The sequence below is a fragment of the Mustela putorius genome, unplaced genomic scaffold (genome assembly GCF_011764305.1).
Source record: "Mustela putorius furo isolate JIRA1106 unplaced genomic scaffold, ASM1176430v1.1 tig00003974_pilon_pilon_pilon, whole genome shotgun sequence".
Classification (NCBI taxonomy): domain Eukaryota; kingdom Metazoa; phylum Chordata; class Mammalia; order Carnivora; family Mustelidae; genus Mustela; species Mustela putorius.
The window spans coordinates 4335598-4359094 of record NW_025422117.1 but is presented as its reverse complement, the minus strand read 5'-3'; the positions used below and the strand labels follow the sequence as shown (position 1 = coordinate 4359094).

Genomic DNA, 23497 nt, shown 5'->3' with positions numbered 1-23497 from the left:
TGAAATGTTAAATGAGATAATACTTGTAAGCATCTAATAAATATTAGCTGTTATTAGTGACTGGGTACATAAATTACTCCAATCAGCTTCTGAGGTCCAGCTAACCAGTAGCCAGTCTTACCCCAAAGCAGTAGTCGGGTTTGAGGGCAACGTGATATCATTAAGTTCACCTAAGTCCTCCCCTAACTTCTTCATTTCTCTTTACAAGGTCTTGAGTTGACACATTTTATTTACTTATTTTTTTGGAAAGATCCTATTTATTTGAGAGAGGGACCATGAGGAAGGGGAGGGGTAGAGGGAGAACAGGCTCCTCAGTGAACAGGGAGCCTGACCCAGGACTCCATCTCAGGACCCTGGAACCATGACTTGAACCAAAGACAGACACTTAACTGACTGAGCCACCCAGGCACCCCAAGTTGACACATTTTACGTGGTTACTTATAAGCTTTGCATTTAGAAGATCCAAAGGTGTATTTTAAATTATGACCATTTAAAGGTTTTCCTATCTAATGGTGTTTCAAAAGCAGAACACATGCCTATTAGATAAAAGGCATTCGATAAATGTTTATTGAATAACCTTTGAAAACTGAGCCATTATCACTATCAAAATAAGGAAATTTCTCCCTAGCTTCATCTGTAGTATTTAGAGGTAAATTGAACAAATGATCAGTTTTAGTATAATATGTAGAGGTTGTTCTAGAATGTTCACACAAAAGACACATTGGTATTGCATTCTGGTTGGAAGAAGGAAACTTGTCTTGAAGCTTCACAGCATAAGCCAGCACATACGTTTTGTTTGGGTGCCTGGCATAAGGATACTTCTAGGAAAACAAGCCCTTCCAACACAATTACTGTGGTAGCAATAAGGAATAAAAAGTAGAAACAAATATTTTTTTTTTTTGTGATTGGGGGGACATTTTATATGGACTAATTTCTCATTAGTCCCTACTCTATTTCTCGATAGCTTCCCACCTAATTGTTTTGTTGAAATAAATTGTAAAAACAAAGATTAGAATTTGCTTATATGTCTCTATAATCCCTATTATGCCTAGCATGGTGGTTTGTTGTTTTACATTTAGTATGTGTTCAATCACTATTTGTTTGTTATTAGTTTTTACTGAACCATCAGTAGTTCTCAGTAGTGTCTGTTATTTTACCCTTGTAAGACAAATTGTTTTAGAAATTCCAAGTGAATGAATTGGACCAGGTAATCTCTAAGGATTCTTTTAATGCTAATACCCTATGATGATCAAATCTAACAAGGAAAGATCTAGATAAAGAAAAAAAGTTTTGGAAAAACCTGGGGATTTACTAGCCTTATATGGACACAGAAGGAATTCTAGTAGAATAAAATTCCATAGATAAAAATTATATATAATTACTAGTAAAAAAATCTGATAAATTAATAGACCACCTTTGGTGTTGCTCAATGTAGCCCAATATGTTCTCTGGTATGGCATGGGGTGGCTGGGAGTCTGAGGTTAATAGCTTGTGTTCTGTATTCTAATGCCTGGGTTTGATTCTTGGCTGCACCCTTTAACAGCTATGTTGGCCTAGGACAAGCCAGTTCACCTCTCTGTGCCTGTTTCCTCATCTGTAAAACAATAATAGTGATAACTACTTTATAGGGTTGTTCTAAGATTAAATGAATGAATTAGTATCCATAAAAACCACTTAGAGTGCTGTCTGTCATCTAGGTGCTATATACATCCTCCCCGTCATTCTTCTCATAGATACATATTGCTGACTTCCAAGCAATCTCTGCATGCTTGGTGGCTAGAGAAGAAGTTTATGGGGGAAGTTCTTCCCAGCTCCCGCAGGGGTGCAGGGGTGCAGGGGTATGTATACACAGCTTTGCTTGAAGTCCTTGAATTTAAAAGCAGCAGTTTCCCCTCCCCCCATTCTCATTTACTGAGAGAGCGTCTCAAAAAAAAAAAAAAAAAAAAAAAAAATCCACCAGAAACCTAGTATTCATGGAATTGATGTCAAAAGGCAAGTGAGCACTATTTCACTGAAGAAGTATCTCAGCCATTTTCCTGGAATGGTTTTAAAGCAAGCAATCTACGGCTGAGAGTGCTGCCATTGATATCAAATGGTCATTAAAAGTCCCATGACACTTAACTGAGACTTAAAATTATTTATTTCTATCTCTTGGCAAGGGTTCAAATTTGAGATTAAATTTCTTTTAAGTGGTTGAGGCATTTATAGTCCACCCTGCCTGATGCTTTCAAGCAGTTTTGTTTGACTGGAGGAGTAGTACCTTCAGGTGCCTGTGGACGAAGAGACCCTTGTCCCTCGCAGGCTGTTGAGTTAGTCACGTTTAGAAAATGTGCATGACCCACTGATGTATGGTTTCTAATGTATTCTTTTTGTAAATTGTAAATTGACAAAGTTCCTTTGTCATTTTTAAATTGCCTAAAGTCTTCATTTTTCTATCTTCCTTTTTAGAAACTCCCCTGAGCACTCTAAGTTCTTTGAGAAATGGTTTTTTTTTTTTTTTTTTTTTTTTTTACAGATTCCAGGGGTGATACATCTCAGAAGGGCCCAGATAGATACGAAGTACTGAAGTAAAATACAATGCTGAAGTTTGACGAGAGACCAAACCGGACTCTACTGTGATAAGAAGAGCCTGATGATGTTTGAATGTAATTCTTATGATCTCTAAATTCTCTCGGAGTCAGTTAATGTTACAGAAAAATGTTCCAAGGCAGTAACACAAACCAATTTTTAAAAAAGTTAACTTCTCATGGATCGTCTTAAAACCTCGTGAATGCGATCAAGCTTCTCGGTTGGGATCTTCCCCTGTGTAGGTTTTGCCCTTGGTGTGTGCCCAGATCCTATTTCACACAATTTCGACAGGAATGCCCGTGCCCTGAAGACCTCGACTTCCAGCCAAGAACTTCATCCTCCTTCCAGCTGGTGTTTCTCATCCCTGATCTTCTCGGAGCCTCTTCCTACGCTCGCTCGTCTTTTCATCAGACGGTCGTTCCTCGGGAAGGACTGCGAGAGCGCGGCCGGGCTTTCGTTTTATTCCTTCGTTTCCTCGATCCAGGCAGCGGGCTCCCGAGGTCCGTCCTGCGTGGGGCCGCGTTGACAGCGGGAAGGCGGGAGCAGCCGCGGGAGGCGCGCCGGGGGCGTGGCGTGGGGAGGGCGGAGCCTGGGCGCGGGGCGGAACGTGGAGGGGCGGGGCTTGCCCGCGGAGCGCGGCGGGCGGGCGCGTCCCAGGTTGGCCGCTGCTGGCTGAGCCCGCGGCTACCGCGGCGGTGGCCAGAGCCGGATGCTCGCGGGCTCCGTGCGGCTCCAGCCGTTTTCCTCCCCCGGGCTGCGCCAACTCGCGCCTGCCGGAGACGGAGACCTCGCGGCGCTCTGCTGGAGAACTCTGCTGTTCCAGCCTCGGGGCTCCCCGGGAGAAAGCCAAGTGCCCCCAGGTGAAGCCGGCGTCCCGGAACGGCCCCGGAGCGCCCGCCGCCAGCTTGCACCTTCTGGGAACCGCGACCGCCGAGCGTTTTCCAGCGCCTGCAACGCAGGGCGCGCGGGGGCAGTGGGGTCCACTGCGTGGGAAGGGGCGACGAGGACACCGATGATGGACTCACCGGCCTGGCGCGCGGGCTGTTGCTGTCTCCTCCTCTTGGCTCTCGTTGGGTCTGCTCGGAGCGAGGACATGCCCAGCTGCGAAGAAGTTCGGAAACTTTTCCAGTGGCGCCTGGTGGGAGGTGTCAAGGGGCTGCCGGATTCGCCGCGGGCAGGTGAGGCGCGTCGGGCCGGCGCAGAGCGCTGCGCCTGGGCGCGGGCCGGGGCCGTCCTGAGCGGGGACTCCGCGCTCCCCAGGCCCTCGGGGTGGCTGTTCGTGGCCAGATGACCTTTCAGGCACTCCGGCCGGGCATCGTGAACCCTAGGGAGGCCTCGGGGGGCAGCTCGGTGTGCGGGGACTCCCTGACTCCGCCCGAGGCTGAGCTGGGCTCTGGGCATTGGCCGCCCCCGCTGGCTCCGGCAGTCTCTGCTGATGTTGGAAGAGGCCCGCAAAGCTGACAGCTGGGGACAGCGCAGCCTGACTGCGTTTCTGTTGCGAGTGGAAATTTCACCACTGCCCCGCCGGGGGGCCTCGGTTTGCTGCTTTCTCGTGCAGTGGACAGAGTTGGGTTGGTCGCTCCAAGTTTGATGCTAAAAATACAAACCCGTGTTCTTCTCCTTTGCTGGAGAATGGGCAGCCGGTCTCCTTTTTAATTCGGACGCGGACCGGTGCACCCGCACTGGTATGACCCTTAGCCGCCTCTCTGCGCCCTGGCACGCCGCCCTCCTTGCGGGAACCTGAACTACCCAGTGCGTCTCTCAGACCAACTGGGTAGTTTTACCGCCTGCAAGGTGTGACGGCAACAGGCGATCAGATTGAACGTATGGGGAAGCCACTCACTAAGCATGGATGAGACGTATGGCAGAGACTGAAGGGGAGAGAACACGGCGAGCGTAGCGGGTGTAGATTCTGCTTCTTGCAACGCAGTTTGCCTGCACCTTTACCCCCTGCTTCCCACCGCTGCCGCGCAAATTCCCTTCTGCTGGCGGGATTTCCAGTTTACCTTTGGTCTGGGAGATGAGGTCTTAGTTGTCAAACGCAGTAAGCGGTGTCTGAAGCTAAGACCGTACTATGCGGTGCACCCTGACTGTGAAGTCAGTGCACAGACGAATGCTGTGATCTTATTGGTTGAAAAAAATTATTTGTAGAGGATGCTTGGGTCTAAAATTTACATCCTCTGCCCGAGTTTTTAGGGCGAAGAGACTTGCTTTTAGCACTATGGAGCTGTAGCTGCCTTGCTTAATTGCTTTGCTGGTGGTGAACCTAGTTCCCCAGTCATTTTACAAGGACAATCTGAGAATTTGGGAACACTGAATCCATTTTAGTTTACATGACCAGTCTTTAATTTTTGAAATATTTCAAGTATTTATTTGAATGTCTATTTAGTACTATGTGCTGCTTCTATACTATTTGAGAGAAGACAGTTGGTATTCTCAGCTTAGGGCAGTTTTCTCCTCAATAGTTTGGGCACATTGGTGTATATCAGTACATTCTTTTTATTAAAAAAACAAAACTAAAACTCACTTATCAGTAGCTAATACTACTAAAATGGGAGTTGTGTTGGGGAGGTGGACAGGGTGAAGACATTGAGCTGCATTATTAGACTTTATCCCAGAAATGCCATAATTTTGGCTGCTATGTTCAGGAAACATATGTTCAGGCTGCTATGTTCAGGACTGCTCCCCAGTAAGGCCATGATTTCCTTGCCTTTCTCATATCTTAGTATTTCTGGTACCTGCTGAATGTAACATACCGATTAGGTGTTACATTTCTAGAACCTTGTGTGTATTTCATGTTTTTTGTAGAGGAACTTTCCAGAGTATCAATCACTGAGGGACCTTTTTACCAGGATGTGAGAGGAAACTGAAGCTCTGCCCTCTAGAGAAGGAGGTAGTGTCCTTATTTGCATTTGATACCCATGACCCCTAACAAAGAGCCAGGATGGGATGCACCTTCTTTTCTATGACATTCTGGCTTGCTTCCCTGTTGCTAGACCTTCCTTTATCTGTGGCTTATCATGATGGGGGAATCATAGCAGTACCAAGGAAAGGGGCTCTGTGGGGTTGCACTTAGGGACATCAGTGGAGCTGATGGAAGAAGGGTTAAATTCTTTTGATATTTGCATTAAGAAAAAGTCACATGAAAGTATTATTCTGAATTAGAATCCCCTTGATTAGAATCATTCTTGGCTCCGTATTGTTAGTGATTGCTTTATTTGAATAATTAAATAAAATATTAAACTATTTCTTTTGACATTGATACTTCTCTTCTTCCCACTGTAACAATCTCATTCCCAAACTGAGCAAACCACACATAGACGATGTGCTTTGTAACTGCTTTGCTCTATTTTTGTATTTGTATATGATCTATAACATTAGCTTGATTGAGGATAGCAGTTGGGTATCTTACTGTCTAACGTCATCCTCAATCTCAAGAGAGAACAATAGTTAATATACCTGGTCATTTCCATGTAAAAATACAGATATTGTTATTCCTTGTAATAAATGTATTTATTTGGCGTATGGGCTTTCACTGACAGAAGCTAATACATTTAGGGGGTGCCTGGGTGGCTCAGTCAGTTAAGCGTCGGATTCTTGATTTTAGCTCAGGTCATGATCTCAAGGTCCTGAGGTACCCCCCCCCCAAAAAAACCCCAAAACTAATACATTTAAATCTGTTACTTGTTTCCTTGAAAAGAGTGTGTGTGTGTGTGTGTGTGTGTGTGTGTGTGTGTTTTTTTTTATTTACTGTCTACAAGTGGTTAATTCCTGAGAGGTCTAGTCAGAATCCCATTTTATAATATAAGCAGGTAGAACAACTTTCTATAGTTTCTTCCTACATTTGTGACTTTTGTATCTTTTGAGCACTATGTTACTCAATTTGGAATTATTAAAAACGGTGAGAACAGCCATTGAAGTCATTTCTCAGATTCTCCTCACCTTTGTTCTCTACCCTGCTCCAATTCTTTTAAGCCTATTGAGCTTCTAAGGATGTTGGATGAGAAATGTAAAAAAGGAGAGAAGGTGTAAATGTGATTAGCATTACAGATTTCCCTGCATTCTGATTTTATTTCCTAAGTAGTAGTCAAGGTGCCCTTTGCTCTTGTTTATTTTATTCGAGAGAAAAAAACAACAAAGCTTAGTGTGTCTTTTAAAAGTCCTTTTATTTTTATTTTATTTATTGGGGAGGAGGGATAATGCCTTCCCATTGAAATTCTCTTCACACATTCATTGTTCACACTTGCATTCTTTCCCTTTTTCAAGAAGGTAATTCAGAGCGGAGAAGCTCATAAAAAAAATCCAGGACTATATTCAGGTAATTTATATGCCAACTGGTTTTAAAACGGAAGTTCATTGGTACAAGGAGTAGTTTGTGAAAAATAACTTTTTCTTGGGAGCTTTGGCCCATAAATGGGATAATAAAAATAAACTGGATGTGGCAAAATGAAATTCTAATTGTAAAGGACACTTTAGTGCTGTGTAGCTGTAGTTTTTAAACTGGTTTCCTTAAGATCCAGTCTTATAATTGTTTCAAGGACGTTGTTGATTCATTTTCACACCCAGTAGAAACAATCTACTTGGTAACCTTGGAATCTGGAATTACAGGCCTTGGGTTTCAAAACTTGATTCTGCCCCCTTGTAGCTTGGGACCTCGGTTAATTGGTTATGACCTTCGAACCTCTGTTTTGTCAGCTGTGAGATGAGAATATTAGTTCTTAGATGACATGAAATAATGTGTGTGTGTGCAGAAGAGCACAAATGCACACAGTAAGTGCTCACTAAATGTGCTGTGGTCATTCTAGTTTTTTTATTTAGTGTCTTAAAGTTTTAATTAGATGTGGCCTTTAAGGGTGAAATTTTAGTTTTAGATCTCTAGACATCAGACGATGTTTTTATGATAAATAGGTTTTTTTTGCAGTCAAATGCTCTACCTCTGAGCTATACCCCCCAAATAGGTTTGTTTGTTTGTTTGTTTGTTTTGGTCATAAATGATTGTTTTTAAAATTGGGAAGTAATTTTCTATTCAAAATGGAATTTATTAGGTTATAGTGAATATTTTGTTTCTGTTCATGAGCTAATGGAAACTCTAAGAAAGAAACCTATCTAAATGGTTTTTATTAGGATATGGTAAAAAAAATATGATTATATATGTATTTCCATGAACTAATGGACACTGAGGAACAGCTGTGTTGTAGCTAGCTGCAGTGCCCATAGCTACTACTACTACCACCGTCTTAGCTCTGCTGTCTGGATTCAGGGAGGCAAAGTAGCACCTATAGGATGGTTTAGGGATTTATACAGTTAACTGGCTGGTGGCCATAGTCATTCATTGATTGTAATCTCAAACTGGAACTCTTGTTTCTCATGAATTTAGCCCTTTCTGCTACTTAAGGAACATAGTTGTGGTGATCACATTTCCTGAGTCATAAAAGGGACCCATGGTCTGATGCCGGGGCAGAATATTAACATCAGGATTGGTCTGTGTTGAAGCCCGTCCACCCCAACCCACCAGAAACAGCCCTATAATCAAACAAAGTAGGCTCCATTTGGTTTCTGCAGCAAGGGCCATCACTCAGCACAGGAACTCTTGGTGTCTTGCTGAAGGGCCCCCAGGGAGGGGCTTTTTCGAAGACTTGGGCTTGTGTTGATTGGTATCAAGGACTGTTGAATGAAGCAGGGCAATTCAGGAACTGGGGATTTTTACAATTTGTTTAGGGGCTAGCAGGGTTAAGGTGGGGATAGTTGTCATTATGGAAGAAGTGGCAGCTCTCTTTTTGGTCAGAAGAGGGGGCTGTTGAGTCATTTTTGAGGTTGCAGAGTGTCCTGGTGGCCTTCCTGCCTCTCACAGGTCCCTGGTGGCCTTGTCCCATGGTTGCTCTCTGAGTCTGTGCATGTTGTCTGGTTGACTTGTAAACATCGGCTTGGTTCCATTGTCAGAGCAGCTTGTCACTTTCTCCTCTGCAAAACTGAGTGTGTGCGTTGGTGGCTGTGACAATCAGGTGTGCCATTTTTATCCAGGCCTTTAGTGAAGCTTACTGGTCACACAGAGAGTGTGGTTTTCTACTTTAAGGCCATGGAGTATGACTGTCTGTCAGGGGCCTGAAGTGCACTAATCACACCCCAGTTCCTCACACTCAGCTCACTAGCAAGTATAAATGCTGTGTGTGTCCCCTTTCTCCCTCCTTCCCACAATGTAGGTTCCTGTCTTCCAAGTGTCCAACATCTTGTATTTGTATAATTGGCTTTAGGAGAGGTGCAGTTTGGAGAACTTAAGAATAACATTTTATCATTCTTCTCCAGTTTCCAACTTGCCCAGGGCTTTCTGAAATATGATTTTTATCACGTGCGTGCACACATGTGCGTGTGTATAACTTACTTTCCAGGTCTGATAAGAAGGCCCTCTGAGTCTGTGATATTTATTTTGTCATTAACTGGTGTAATACCAACAGCAGCATTCCAACAAACAGAGGCCTCTCTTAAACAGAAATGATTTATAAATCAGTGGTCTCTTGGTATAACTGTTGAAGAAACCATAAACCTTAAAATGGGGTCATGAAAGACTTCAGTGATATGCTTTGTTGGAATAGGTTGTGACTGTGGTGCCTATTCTGGTTCGGTAAGTAACAATAGCTTTACTTTTAATAGAGAATAGCCATTTTCCATTAATTACCTTTCTTTTACAAAAGCTTGACCTTCGTCCAGAAGAAAAGACAACACCAACTATGTCCTCAATTCTTCCTCTTTTCAGCTTTAGAAATTTCAAATTTCACTAATGCTCCTGTTAGAAATCACCTTAACATGATTAGTCATTCTTCTATGAGTCACAGTATATAGGAAAACTTTTTTTAAAATGTTATTATTCTATTATTTTAAAAATTACTTATTTTAATTTCAGTGTAGTTAAGATAGTGTTGTATTAGTTTCACGTGTACAATATAGTGATTCAGCAATTCCATATTACTCAGTGCTCAGCAAGATATGTTTACTCTTAATCTCCTTCACCTGTTTTGTCCATACCCCCCCCCAAATCTGGTAACCGTCTCTTTGTTCTCTCTAGTTAAGAGTTTGTTTTTTGGTTTGCCTTTTTCTTTTCTTTTTCCTTTGTTTGTTTTATTTCTTAAATTCCACAGATGAGTGAGATCATATGGTGCTTGTCTTTCTGTAACTGGCTTATTTCACTTAACAGCATACTCTTTGGATCTATCCATGTTGTTGCAAATGGCAAGATTTCATTCTTTTTTTCCTGGCTAAATAATATTCCATCAGTATTTACATCACCTCGTCTTTGATGGACACTTGGACTGCTTCCATAGTCTGGCTATTATAAATAATGCTACAGTAAAAACAGGGGTGCATGTATCATTTTGAACGGTGTTTTCTTGTTCTTTGGATAAATACCCAGTAGTGCAATTATTGGATCATAGGGCAGTTCTGTTTTTAATTTTGGGGGGAACCTCCATGCTGTCTCCCACAGTGGCTGTACCAGTTTGCATTCCCACCAGCAGTGCCCCAGGGTTCCTTTTACTTCACATCCTTGCCAACACTTACTGTTTCTTTTAAAAACTATTTGTAAGATTTTACATTTTTAAATTAATTTTTAATTTTTTATTGAAGTATAATTGACATGCAATATCCTGTTAGTTTCAGGTGTAAATCATAGTGATTTGGTATTTTTATAGATTATAAAATGATTCCCACCATAAGGCTAGTTATCATCTGTGGCCATAAAAAATTATTATGGTATTATTGACTATATTCCCTGTGTTGTACATTATATCCCCATGACTTACATATTTTAAAACTGTAGAATATTTTAAAAATTGTATTATTAATTTTTTAAATCTTCTAATAGATTTTATTTATTTGACAGAGAGAAAGAGCACAAGCAGGGGGAGCAGCAGGCAGAGCAAACAGAGGGAGAAGCAAGCTCCCCATGGAGCAGGGATACTGAGGTGGGCTCCATCCCAGGACTCTGGGATCATGACCTGAGCAGAAAGCAGCGCTTAACTGACTGAGCCACCCAGGCGCCTCAAAACTGTAGCATCTTAATTCCCTTTATCTGTTTCGTCCATCCCCCAGTCCCTCCCCACTCTGGTAACCAACAGTTTGTTTCTTGCATGTATGAGTCTGCTTCTCTTTGTTTTGTCTTTTCATTTTTTAAAAAAATTTCACATATAAGTAAAATCACCCAGTACATCCAGTATTTGTCTTTCTCTGTCTGACTTATTTCACTTAGCATAATCCCCTCTAGGTCTTTGATTAGCCATATCAAGTTCACATATGGCTGCTACATAAGTTGAATGCATAATGCACTTTCATAGAAAGAAAATGAGATTTTGTACTTTCATGTTTTTATGAAAGAATACTCATTCTCTTGAATATTCAAAGTACTGAAAAGTACAAAGAAAGCAAAATTTACCATCCAGAAATAACCACCAGTAACTCTTTGCATTACCTGGTTGAGAACCATTGGCATAAACTGTCCAACCTATAGCTCTTTCACACACGCACATTATGTAGCTGCCTGGCTCAGGTCTCGGTTGCAATGTCAGCTCTTTGGAGAGGCTTTTCTCAAAGTTCATTGGACTCTGTTCCCCCAGTTATTACTGTATAATCCCCATCTTTCTTTCATGGTGCCATATGTTTTTTCTTTGTTTTTATTATTGCTCTGTCACCACTAGACGGTGTGCATGATGAGAACAGAGAACACATCTGCCAAGGCCAGGTTCGTGGACGTGTCACCTGGGCACTCACACAGGGTCCCACCCTCAGAAGGTTTAATGGTTTAATGTTCTGTGCTTGCCATCTTGCAGTGCAAACCGAATTCTGCATTCGCAGTTGGCATGGGCCCTGTCTGTTATGTTGCCGGTGCTGCTGGCTGCCTTATTCATGGAAGGTTCTCTTTGGCTGCCTACAGGAGTGTCTGATGTGGACTAAGACTTGAAATTTTGTTTTTTTAAGATTTTATTTATTTATTTGACAGACAGAGATCACAAGTAGGCTGAGAGGCAGGCAGAGAGAGAGAGAGAGGGAAGCAGGCTCCCTGCTGAGCAGAGAGCCCGATGTGGGGCTCGATCCCAGGACCCTAGGATTATGACCTGAGCCGAAGGCAGAGGCTTTAATCCACTGAGCCACCCAGGCGCCCCTTGAAATATTTGTTGAAGACTTTGCTACATCCTCTGAACCTCTCTGATTCTTACATTAAACTCTAGGAGTCAGTCCACAGATGGATAGCCCGTCTATCTAAGATTCTGCTATCTCTACATCATGATATTTCTCAAGTTTTCCGGTGTTGTGTAAATGGGTTCAAGATGGCCCTGTGCCCTGTGATTTTTACTTCTTCACATCAGGTCAAGATGATTAGCCCAGAGCCCTCGAGGGCCAAATTCAAATTTTTACACATCCAGTTGCTTTAAATATAACTCAAATCAGCATATTTTTAGTCGCTTAGAGCCTGCTTGCTTCGCATACTGCTCCCATCATTGGCCCACCATGCTTAAAACACACTTGGGGGCTATGAAACACCCAAGCCACTGCTGCCTTTGGAAGTTCTCAGATTCAGAAACTTCTCATCTTGCTACTGAGCCATTTCTCCGAGCTAGGGGATACGTGAGCGCCTTCCACTGCTCCCCTCTCTCCTGGGAGTCTCCCTGTCGTCTTCCTCTTCTAGGTGGTGCCCCTGTGTTATGGGGCCTGGGGGGGGGTGGTCTCCTACTGTGAGGGACAGCCCCATAAAGGTCACCGTCTCCTGCCACCATCTCGAGGTCCTTTCTGGGCCTTGATCATCCTTGGAATCCTCAAATCTACCACATAGGGACCAATATTTATTTCTCATGTAGGTAGAGACTCAAAGCAGTAATGCTGATTTTGAATATATTTCTTTCCCTCTGCTTGACTGTAGGCTATTTGAGAGTAAAGTCCGTGATCGGCATATCTTAATGTTCTGTGGTTAGGCCAAAATCAAGAAATACATTTTGATTTGTAGAATTAATCTTAGATGTGTACTTACCTAACATACTCTGTCTACGGTCTTTACATAGTTTCCTATGCTTACTATTAACAATGGGAAATGTAGGAGGTGAGGTTTTAAAAAAAACCTTCTGATCTGGGCTCAGTTGTGTTGTTGAGTGAATTATTTTCCAGGAGTCAGTGTTTTCTTATGTACCTCTGCCACAAATTCTATAAAGTGACCCAATTTTTTTAAGTTTAAACTTAAAGGAATTTTAATTTACGTTATCAAATATTTTTGAAATGGAAAAAAAGAGTTGCCGAACAAATGTCTGGAAGAAAGTTTCCTCAAATGTCCTGGAAGTAAAGGAAGATTATTTGATGTTTAAGGGATTCATTTACACAGTTTTTATCTTCATGTAGACAGTGACTGATCTGACTTCGAGCATTAATTCGTCTCTTGTTGGGAGGATGGAGAAAGATAAGGTGACCAAATATAATTTATATTTGGCTCTGGATTGATGGGTTTGTGTTTTATTTGATTTTTTCTACCCCCCCCTTTTTTTTCTTTCAAAGTGGTTTCTTTCTGTGAGGAAATTTAAGGAACTAGAAAATGATTCTGTTTTCTCATCTCCCACCCTTGTTAATTCCATGTTGGGAGTAAAGCACCTATCCCTTATTTATGGAGTCATTCCTGAGCTAGGAAGATTGTTAAAAGATATCAGATTGGGGTCCAGACTCCGTGCAGACTAAGTAGAGAGACCAGGCCTTCCAGGATAAGCAAAAATATAATTCCTGCTAAATCACAAAACATGATATATGGTAACAGGTAAACTGTCTAAACTATTTCCAACAATTCCAATTTTAGAAATATTTACTTAGTCTTTAGAATATCTTTCAATAATACTTTGAAAAATTTTTTTTTTCTGTATGAAGTGTAGTTGGTTATTTATTTAGGATATCTGAGAAGAGGTATTAGGAAATTCTACCTAAATAGAAGGATTATTTAAGTCAGTGCTAATGAGACACAGATATTTTGATATGGTTCAACAATGAACTCAAATTTATGTTTCAAATGCAATTATATTTAGAAGGCAGTAAACATTTTCTTCTTTTATAAATTGTGTATTACTCTTATTAGGGTAATGAGTTTGAATGACTATTTTTTTTCTCTCCTCTGTGCTATGATAATCAAATTTATTTTAGCTTTTGTAATTGTATATAGACAATATAATTAAGTTATCTTTGCAGCTATCTTTTTAGAGCTCATAGTCTTTTGCTTTTCTTTTTCTTACAATTTCAAGGGACTTTAGTTCATGATTTCTTCAAGATTTTTTTTGGGAGAGGGGTAAGAACCGAGGAGTCTGATAATAAGCCAAGACTGTGCCTTCATTGATCAAAGGAATGTAAACATTATTTCTGGATGTCCTTGTTCATTACAGATATATTCTTTAAATGGAAGATTGTCAATATTAAATTACCTGTTCAGATTTATTTGCCTTTTGAGCAACTCTCTTATTTAGTAAGGTTGTAGCAAGTTACATTTGGTTCATTTTCTTTTGATCATTGAAAATGTCTGTGTTTAATGAGCTGAAACTGAAGTAGGTCAATAAAATGAAGAGATTAACAGTCTGTTCTCACCAGCCTCGGAATACATTTCACTCTGGGGGGAAAAAAAAAGTCATTTTTAACAAAGTTTTTTTTTTTTTATCAACTTAAAAGGTGAAGGAAATAGGAATGATATGGAAAAAGGGAAAAGGCTGAAGAACCCAGGGATCCTTCAGGGCCCTGTTCGTCAGGGCAAGGTCTGAGCATCTATGTTTGTAGAGTTAAGAGCTTTAGTTACAAAACTAAATTTCACTTTTTACTTTTATAAGTTCAGGGGTACAAATAAGCTTCAGGTTATTAAATATTAATATCTACTCACCTTCGGAGATATCCTACATGCAAAACAAGGAAAAATAGGTATGACAAAGCATTGAAACATTTCAATGGGTTCTTCAGCCTACAGAGTCCTGCAGCTCTTGGCAGGTGACCCTGCAGCTCTCTCTGAATTCTGGTCAATACTTTATTTTCCTGCCCCCTTAGAGGTAGTAATCGCTTCTTCTCCACAGTTCCTAGCTGAGAAGTACTGTAGTACCTCTTACAGTCTTCCTATATCCTTCCCTTTATAAATATTCTATTAAATAGCCCTATTTAACAGGACCAATGTGTTTCATTCCAGTATCCTATATGACAAAACTTTATATACTTTAAGTATTTAGACCCAGAGCTTTCAGAGAATATTTGATTTGTAATTAAAATATGTCAATAAATAAGCAGAACATAAATCTGTTCTATAGTTAACTCATATACTTTTTAGAAGTTCCGATCAATGATGATTACGCTTTTATTAATTGTTCCTTTCCCTCCCTTTTCCCTTCACCCATTTTATGGAGAACACTGGCGGTGCCTTGCTCTTTTGGGTTCAGTTAGAAATGTGACTAAATTGATAACACCCCCTAATAACACAGAAGTTTAATTCAACCCACTCTACCAATTCATCCACTTGGCGCCTTCTATGGTTTCTGTTTCACAAATGCCCTGAAAGTTCTGTTCCCACTCCCGTCACTACCACTGTGCGTTCATCTGGTGCCCTTGCATGTCTGGATGATCCCATCGACCAACATCTGCTTTCGGTTCTCATCAGTCCACTTCCCAATTGCTTCCCAACTGATTTCCCAGGAAAAGTCAAAGCTCCTCTTTATTTATTGTGTTAAATCCTTCAGTGATTTTCCTTTGCCTTTCTTAAAACAAAAAAACCAAATATTATATTTGAATATATAACTTGTGTGTGATCAAAAAAATAAACATTGTAGAGGCACCTGGGTGGCTGAGTGGGTTAAGTCTCTGCCTTCGGCTCAGGTCATGATCTCAGGGTCCTGGGATCGAGCCCCGCATCAGGTTCTCTGCTCAGCAGGGAGCCTGCTTCCTCCTCTCGCTGCCTGCCTCTCTGCCTACTCGTGATCTTTCTCTCTGTGTCAAATAAATAAATAAAATCTTAAAAATAATAAATATTGTAGTGAGATACATAGGAGAAAAAAACCTATGGTGTCTCATCTGTAGTGCACAGTTGTCAAAAGGTTAGCATTCTTGGGTCACCTGGGTGGCTCAGTAGGTTAAAGCTTTTGCCTTAGGCTCAGGTCATGATCCCAGTGTCGTGGGATCGAGTCCTGCGTCGGGCTCTTTGCTCAGCAGGGAGCCTGCTTCCTCCTCTCTCTCTGCCTGCGTCTCTGTCTACTTGTGATCTCTGTCTGTCAAATAAATTAAAAAAAAAATCTAAAAAAAAGAAAAAAAAAGGTTAGCATCCTTAGTCACAAGTGAGCTCTTATAAATTGGTAACAAAGACACTAATATTCAAAGGGAAATGAAAAAAAGAACTTAATGAGGAAATTCAAATGATATAAATGACTAATGAGGATATGGAAGATGCTTGAGCTCACCATTAACAGAAGAAAACTAATTCCTTATGAATATCACATTGTGGAGGATTAAAAATAGTGATATCTAATGTTCCTGTGATTGTAGGAAAGAGAGCGCTCACCTACAGATACTGAGCAGAACAACTGACTATGTGCGTTTGGGGGAATTTGGCAATTTTCACTCAAAATTTAAATTTTGTATACCCTTTTCTTGGTGATTCCAGCTTTTAGGAGAGTATCCCAACGTGTGTGTGTGTGTGTGTCTATGTATAATGTACATACATATTCATTGCACAGAAAAGAATTGCAGCTAATGTAAACATCTATTAATATCTATTGAATGATAAATTATGGATAATCACAAGTGGACATTAAACCAGGAGGGGAAAGCTATCTAACCAAATTAGGACAAATGACCTACAGCATTTATTAAAGGAAAAAACAAATTGTAGCCTAAGCAAAAAACACACACATACACACACACACACAAACACACCAGTTTATATATGAATATACCCCAAAACAAAGTGCATAGAGTGCCATTAATAGTAGATAAGCTTGAGTAAAATTAGGAGGAGGAAAGCCAAAGCAGGGAGGTGTGGCTGAGCTGGAGGGCCAGAACCACTTAGCTGTGGGCTGGGGAGGAGGCTGGGGAGCTGGGCAGGGCCTGAGAGGTTTTCCTGCTTGCAAATTAACAAGCTGGCGTGTTCCTGTTTCACTGTGGCTGACAGAAGCCAAGAGACTCCCCCAACAGCAAGCAAGCGGCATGAGGGTGGAGCTGGTTACCCTGCTCCTCACAGGGGGTGGTCTCCAGGGGGCCTGCACCTGTTGCACTCTGGGGGTGGGGCACGTTTCAGGGTGGCGGGAAGGGGTTGCCTCTCTGTAGCAAGCCAAGACAAACCTACTCTTTGTCCTGGGAGAAACTCTCCTTCAGGGTTGCTTGTTGGGAGCATGAACGCAGCTGGACAAATGGCCCAAGTAAAGGGTAGTCAAGGCTTGCGTTTTGGGCATCCCGAGTAAACACATAGAAACAGGACATTGGGGAAGGTGGATGACCTCTCACAACCGGGGGGGGGGGGATGGGAGAGAGGTTAGAAGTCAAAATATACTTCACAAATTCCTGTGTCTTTTGAATTCTTGGCAAAGATGATTTTTTAAAAAATGAATTAGAATTTTTTATTTACTTTGTGATAAGTATGTGATTATATATGATTTAGAAACACTGAGGTGAAGCCCTTGTGATTGTACTCTTCTGGGCTTTTCTGTGTGATAATTTTTCAGGGCTCTTGGGCTTGGTTCCGGCAGCAACAAAGACAGGCAATCTTGTTGTTCTTTATCTTAATGATTCCAACTTTCCTGTAGACCCTTCATGATCTGGCCCCTTCTTCTTTGGCATCATATGTTTTTCTCCCCATTTGGAAGGGTCGGTTTTTGATCTTGAACTATCATGTATGAAATGAGTCCTCCCTCACAGCTTATCCTGGGAACTACTGAGGTGCCCTAAACTACCTTCAGAGCCAGGAACTACTTCTTAAAGTCATCTCTGAGTCAGAGATGGTCATGTCTATAAGGACATATGGAAACGTCATTTCTCTCTTGGACTGTTGTGACACTCTTTTGGTCATGTTTCCACTTTTGTCTTCATTGGAAGCCATTTTCCATATGGCTTCCAACGTAATGTCCTAGAGATGAAGCTGGGAACACTGCCCTTCTAAACTAGTTCAGAACTTCAGGTTCAAGTGATGGGAACATAACTAAAACTGTGCTAAGCTGAAATAGGAATGCTTGGAGTCCATGGAGGTCTCCTGAGGGACACTGAAGACAAGGGAGGGGAAGAGATGCAGATGGACTGGAAAAAAAATAAAATAAGAAAATGCAGACCAGAATGCTTACAGATCTCTTAGGATTTTTTTTCTTTTTTCCCCGCTGCAAGTAGGCTTCTTCCTATAGCAGAAAATATGACTGCGAGGTATCTTACCCCCAAGGGGAGAAACTGACCCAAGTCTCCTGGTTGCAAGTTAAAAAATTCTAGAAAGAGGACCACCTTCTAGATTGGCAGTGTTTTCAGTAACTATGAAGAAGAGCCAGGTTGGGAAAGGAAAAGGCGGAGGTCGGAGCAGAAACGTTCAGCTCATCCTACAAACCATTCCAGTGGTGTTTGATACATATCTTAGGACATCTTTCACGGCTTCCCAGTGCTTGCAGAAAAAGTTCAAACTCCCATGGATTGCATTAAAATTTCTCAGTTATATGGTTCCTGCCTTCTTTTCCAGACTCCTCTCCTTGGCTCCACTCTTTCCCATCTCTTCCCTCCCCATTGCAAGAGGTCATCCACCTTCCCCAGTGTCCTGTTTCTATGCGTTTACTCGGGATGCCCAAAATGCAAGGCCCTGACTACCCTTTACTTGGGCCATTTGTTCAGTTGTGTTCATGTTCCCAACAAGCAGCCCTGAAGGAGAGTTTCTCTCAGGGCAAAAACAGGATTGTCTTGGCTTGCTACAGAAGTGGCAACCCCTTCCTCGCCCCTCAAATGTCCCCACCCCCACCCCCCAGAGTGCAACGGGTGCAGGCCCCCTGGAGAGCATCCCCAGTGAGGAGCAGGGTAACCAGCTCCACGCTGATGCGCTTGCTTGCTGTTGGGGGAGTCTCTTGGCTTCTGTCAGCCACAGTGAAACAGGAACACGCCAGCTTGTTAATTTGCAAGCAGGAAAACCTCTCAGGCCCTTCCCAGCTCCCCAGCCTCCTCCCCAGCCCACAGCTAAGCGGTTCTCAGCTCAGCCACACCTCCCTGCTTTGGCTTTCCCCAATGAAATAGACCTTTTCATACTTCCTACCTGCTCTTCCTTCTGTCTCATCTGGATAATCTGAGTCCAGGTTTGTTTTGTTACTCATCAACTTTGTGAATTCAGATAAATTTTACCCTAAAAACCCCAGCTTTTTATTTATAAACTTGAAATATATTCTATCTTGTATTTTTGTTGTTGTTGTTGTTGGTAAGGAGCCTGTAAACCAAGCACCTAGTTAAAATATCGTCTGACCACCCCCCCGCTCCCCCACTTATCTCCCCAAGAAAAGGAAATTATTTCTTTCCCTGTGGTCCTGCAGAACGGAGTACGTACTTCCTTCATAGCACTTTGTCACATTAATTAAATTTTTTACAAATGTGTTTCCCCTTAGACTGAGCCCTGAAGGGACAAAACGACATTCAACCCTTCTTGGTATCCTTAATAATTATCACAGTGTCTTGTACGGAACAGGTGTTTAATCAATATTTGATGAATTCATTTGACTTACTAATCAAAATAAAGAACAGGAAATTACTCTGTAATTTAGCAGGGGTGGAGGGAAGACTCAGTATCCCCTAAACAGCCCTCTGAGAAGCAGTACTTGGAGCCCATTTACGCTACAGGGCTGTGTCTTGCTGCACACAACACCGAAACTTAAACCTGTGTCAGTTTGGGATGCTGTTTTTATGAGCTCTGGTTAAGGTGACCTCAAGGAGAGTAACTGGCAAGCCCGCACTCTGTTCTGCAGCATATTATTTCTAGTAGCTGTTAAATTAGTGTTCTCAGCAAAAACTTAACTCGGGAGGAAGGCTGCCCCCTAAGCATGTGTCTTCAAGGGGCATGATAAATAGTAGCAGATTCAAGCTTCCGAGAAGTACTACCCTTGAGAGAATGGATTTATTTGATTTTTAAGAAAATAAATTTATTGTCTTTGCATAGGGGAAGGGTGTTTTTGAGTGAGTTCATTTTTATCATTCCTCTGAGACATTTTTTACTTAACCCCGTTTAGAGAAACACTTCTTGAAAAGTGAGCAGATGGAGAAGGCAGAGTTATCAGATACACAGTTTTTTTCTTTTTCTCTTCTTTCTTTTGTTTTTTAAGATTTTATTTATTTGCGAGAGAGAGCGAGTGAGGGAGCACACGAGTTGGGGGAGGGGCAGAGGGAGAAGGAGGCTTCCCACCGAGCAGGGAGCCCAGCACCGGAGCTCAGTCCCAGCACCCAAGATCATGACCTGAGCCAAAGGAGCCGCTTAAGTGACTGAGCCAACCCAGTTTCTTAAGTGGCTTTCAGAGTAGAAGACACTCTATAGGGGGGAAGGTGCAACACCGGGCATGTCCGTTCTGAGGCTACCCTGGTTTGTTGTGGTGTACCACACAATAGATAGCTGGGAACGTGGGCCCAAGTATCCCTTGAGACAGTGGCACAGATGAAGGTTTGTAGATCACTAGGCTTGTAGATGACTCTCCCGGGGGTAGAACATCACTCAGGGCCAGATCCGAGAGGCGGAACCTGGGCAACACAAATAATTAAAAACAAGGAGAAAGAAGATAACTCCGGTGTTCCAGAAGGCAAGGCAAGGGAAGGGTTTTGAAAACTGGGGAGCAAATTGTGTTGGAGCCCACGAAGAAGTTAAGAGTGAGAAGAAATGGTGAGTGTGTCTTGAATTTGACAACTAGGGGAGTTCACCAGTTATCCAGATGTTCTCCTTTACGGGGTAGGGGTGGGGTCAGAATTGAGATTGCGGGTTTGGTGGGAGAATGAAGTGGAAACAGTCAATCCAGACCACCCTTACTTCTCTGGAGAGGAAGAGGAAAGGCTCAAGTGTAATTGGTCATTCTTGCGTGTGTTTGTTTTGCAGGGTCCACGCTTTGCAAACATGTCCCCGCTTAAGAAAGTGAAGGCTGAGTGCAGAAGAGGTGACCCAGGGAGGCAGGGGTTAGTCACAGGAGCCTTTTTGGATGTTAAGGATTTTGAACTTCATCCCAAGAGCGGTAGAAAGCCATGGGAAGTTTTTCAGCCTAGAGGCCACAATTTGCATTTTTAAGAGACCCTTCTTGTCTGTAGAGTATCCACTTAAAGTGATGGTAGTACAGATGGAAGGAAGTCAATTTAAAACTTATTTTAGAGGTAGAATCAATATGATTTGGATTTCTTTGTTCTGTTTCTTTTGTGACTGGAATCTATTAAGGTACTTCCCATGTATTTTTTAGGTTGTACATCTAGCTGAAATCAGTCCATATAGACAAGAGGACCATATTGACCTTGAATTCATTGCTGTGTGGATAGCCTTAATTATACTGTGTGTCGTGTGTGGCAATTCATATGACATATGCTTCTCACTGGATTGTTAATGTATGCGTGTGCTGTAGGCCCCTTTAGCTATTTATCTGATTGAGTTATACTACTCGTAGGGGAGCTAATAATTTGAGTGAGAAGTCAAGCCATTCAGTGTCTTAATTGTTTCCAGTTGCCTATAGATTTCTATCTTATGTGTTTGTATCATCTCCCAATACTAGTTTAAATCCATGCACAGAAGTCTGTATGGTCTGAAAGTAACAGTAGGGAAAGCATCATGAATCTGAGTCTAGAAACAAGAAATAAGAGTAGGAAAAATAACAGGGAATCAGGTGTTTAAGACATGAGATACATAACATTTTAACAGGATGGGGCATCAACAGTCATGAACTGGGCTGGACACTTTGGCTCTGGGTTTCCTGTTGGCCACGGTGAAGAATGATACAGTTAGTTGCATGGCTTAGAGCAGTTATTGGAGAGAAAGAACAAGTCATGGATTAGATGTTTTCCAGAAGCCCTTCTAGAATAGATTACGTAATGATGTAAGTAATTTAAGAAAGGAAGCAAGATGTTTTTAACTGATGGGCAAAACCTATGCGGAATATTTGGATTGTGGTCTCTCTGGTCAGGAAGAGACTGTGCAGAGGAGATGTTCTTCTCTTTAGAGTTTAGAGAACTTTAGAGAACTTTAGAGAACTTTAGAGTTCTCCCTTTAGTGAGAACTCTAATGGTGCCTGACAATAAAGTGTTGGATTGAGATTAAGAAATTATTAGAACAGAAGAAATGATCAGGTCAAATTTTTAAAGATGCTAACAGATTCTCCTGATGATCATTACGTATGGAATGCTTTTAACAGCTATAGCAAGTCTGTCTAGGGTGCTTATGTAAACAAACCTGGAATTTATGAATTTATAGGGCATGGCCTCCAAATAAATACCACTGACAGCTATGTAATTATGGACGAGAAGGACTTCTTTTGGTGAGATTGATGGCAGGAATAGTTAAAAAAGCACAGCGGGAGGTGCCTGGGTGGCGCAGTGGGTTAAAACCTCTGCCTTTGGCTCAGGTCCTGATCCCAGGGTCCTGGGATCGAGCCCTGCTCTCTTCTCAGTAGGGAGCCTGCTTCCTCCTCTCTCTCTGCCTGCTTCTCTGTCTACTTGTGATCTCTGTCTGTCAAATAAATAAATAAAAGTCTTAAAAAAAAAAAACAGCGGGTGAAGACTTTAGAATATGGTGTTTTCTAAAGACATGGAACAAATGTTTACTTACCCCTGCCCAATACCGTGGCCAGGACTGACACCCCAAGGGCTTAGGAGATGCTGGACCTATGGTGGGAGCTACAGTCTGATAAGTACTGGGGAGACAGAATTGACCCGTTGGAAATGGAATAAACACTAGGAGTAAGATTTAGGTCCTGGGATTCGAGTATGAGAGTAAGTCAAGACAGGGAAAGGTATCAAAAATGTTGAACTGCTGTGGGATGGGTTTAAGGGACTTAATTGAACCCTTGACTATGATTCAGTTGATACGAGAATGTGGGGTAAGACAGAACCTGTGGGTAGAAATAGGGTGTCTCGGTTCAATCAAGAGCAGTCATCTAAGTAGGTTGCCAATTTTAAAATGAAGTATTTATCACTTAAATGGGATGTTTTGTTATCATGGGTATGTGTGAAGAGAAACACGAATATCATTTATTGATAGCCTGCTGTACACCAGGTACTTGCTAGGGTTTTTAATCCATCATTTGATTAATTTTAATGGATCTGGATATAAGAGCACAACTTCCCTCTGAGAAATGTAACCAGTTTTCAAAATACCATTTATCTATCTTTTTCCTCTGATTTCAGTTTTGAGTTTGTACTGTTGCAGATGTAATGCCTACAAATCCAGAATTTCCCCATTTCCTGGGCAAAATTCAGATGTTTATCTGCTGCAGTATTTAACCACTAGGAAGAACTTCCTGTCATTCACTTTTATTCTCTCTATATTCAAAAAATTCAGAAGCTTTTTCTTAATTGTTAATAGTAAATTTTAAGGAGTTCTGAAAAAACAAATGCTTACTTGAACATAAAGCTTTTTAAGACATGTTTTATGTACCTGACCAATTCTGACTTTGTTTTAGAAAAATTCCTACCTATAGTATATTCAATAATCACCTAAGTTGTGAACATCTATCTTAATAAAAATATCTTAGTTACTCTTCAAGACAAACTAAAACAGAATGATCTTTCCTTTTTTCCCATTCTTTTTTTTTTTTTTTCTTGTCTGTCTTGGACAAACACTATTTAGTAGCTGGATAAAGGAGAAATTACAATGTACTTGTCCTCAAAAAGCTGACACTTCAGAGGAAGAAGATACGGAATAAAATTATGATAGAATATTTTACATCATATGATAGTGAATTGGACAGGGTTGAATAGAGCTCAAAGTAGG

At 41.6% G+C, this 23497-nt stretch overlaps 1 protein-coding gene across 2 annotated transcripts in view; it reads left to right on the top strand.

Annotated features, from left to right (window-relative positions):
• Positions 1-3193: 3193 nt before the first annotated feature.
• Positions 3194-23497, top strand: part of GPC5 (glypican 5) — a 1424459-nt gene continuing 1404155 nt past the window's right edge. For both annotated transcript variants that reach the window (XM_004746153.3, XM_004746154.3), the window contains exon 1: positions 3194-3746. In XM_004746153.3, coding sequence (XP_004746210.1) covers positions 3278-3746 — 469 coding nt within the window. In that variant the 5' untranslated portion in view covers positions 3194-3277. The remainder of the gene's footprint in view (positions 3747-23497) is intronic.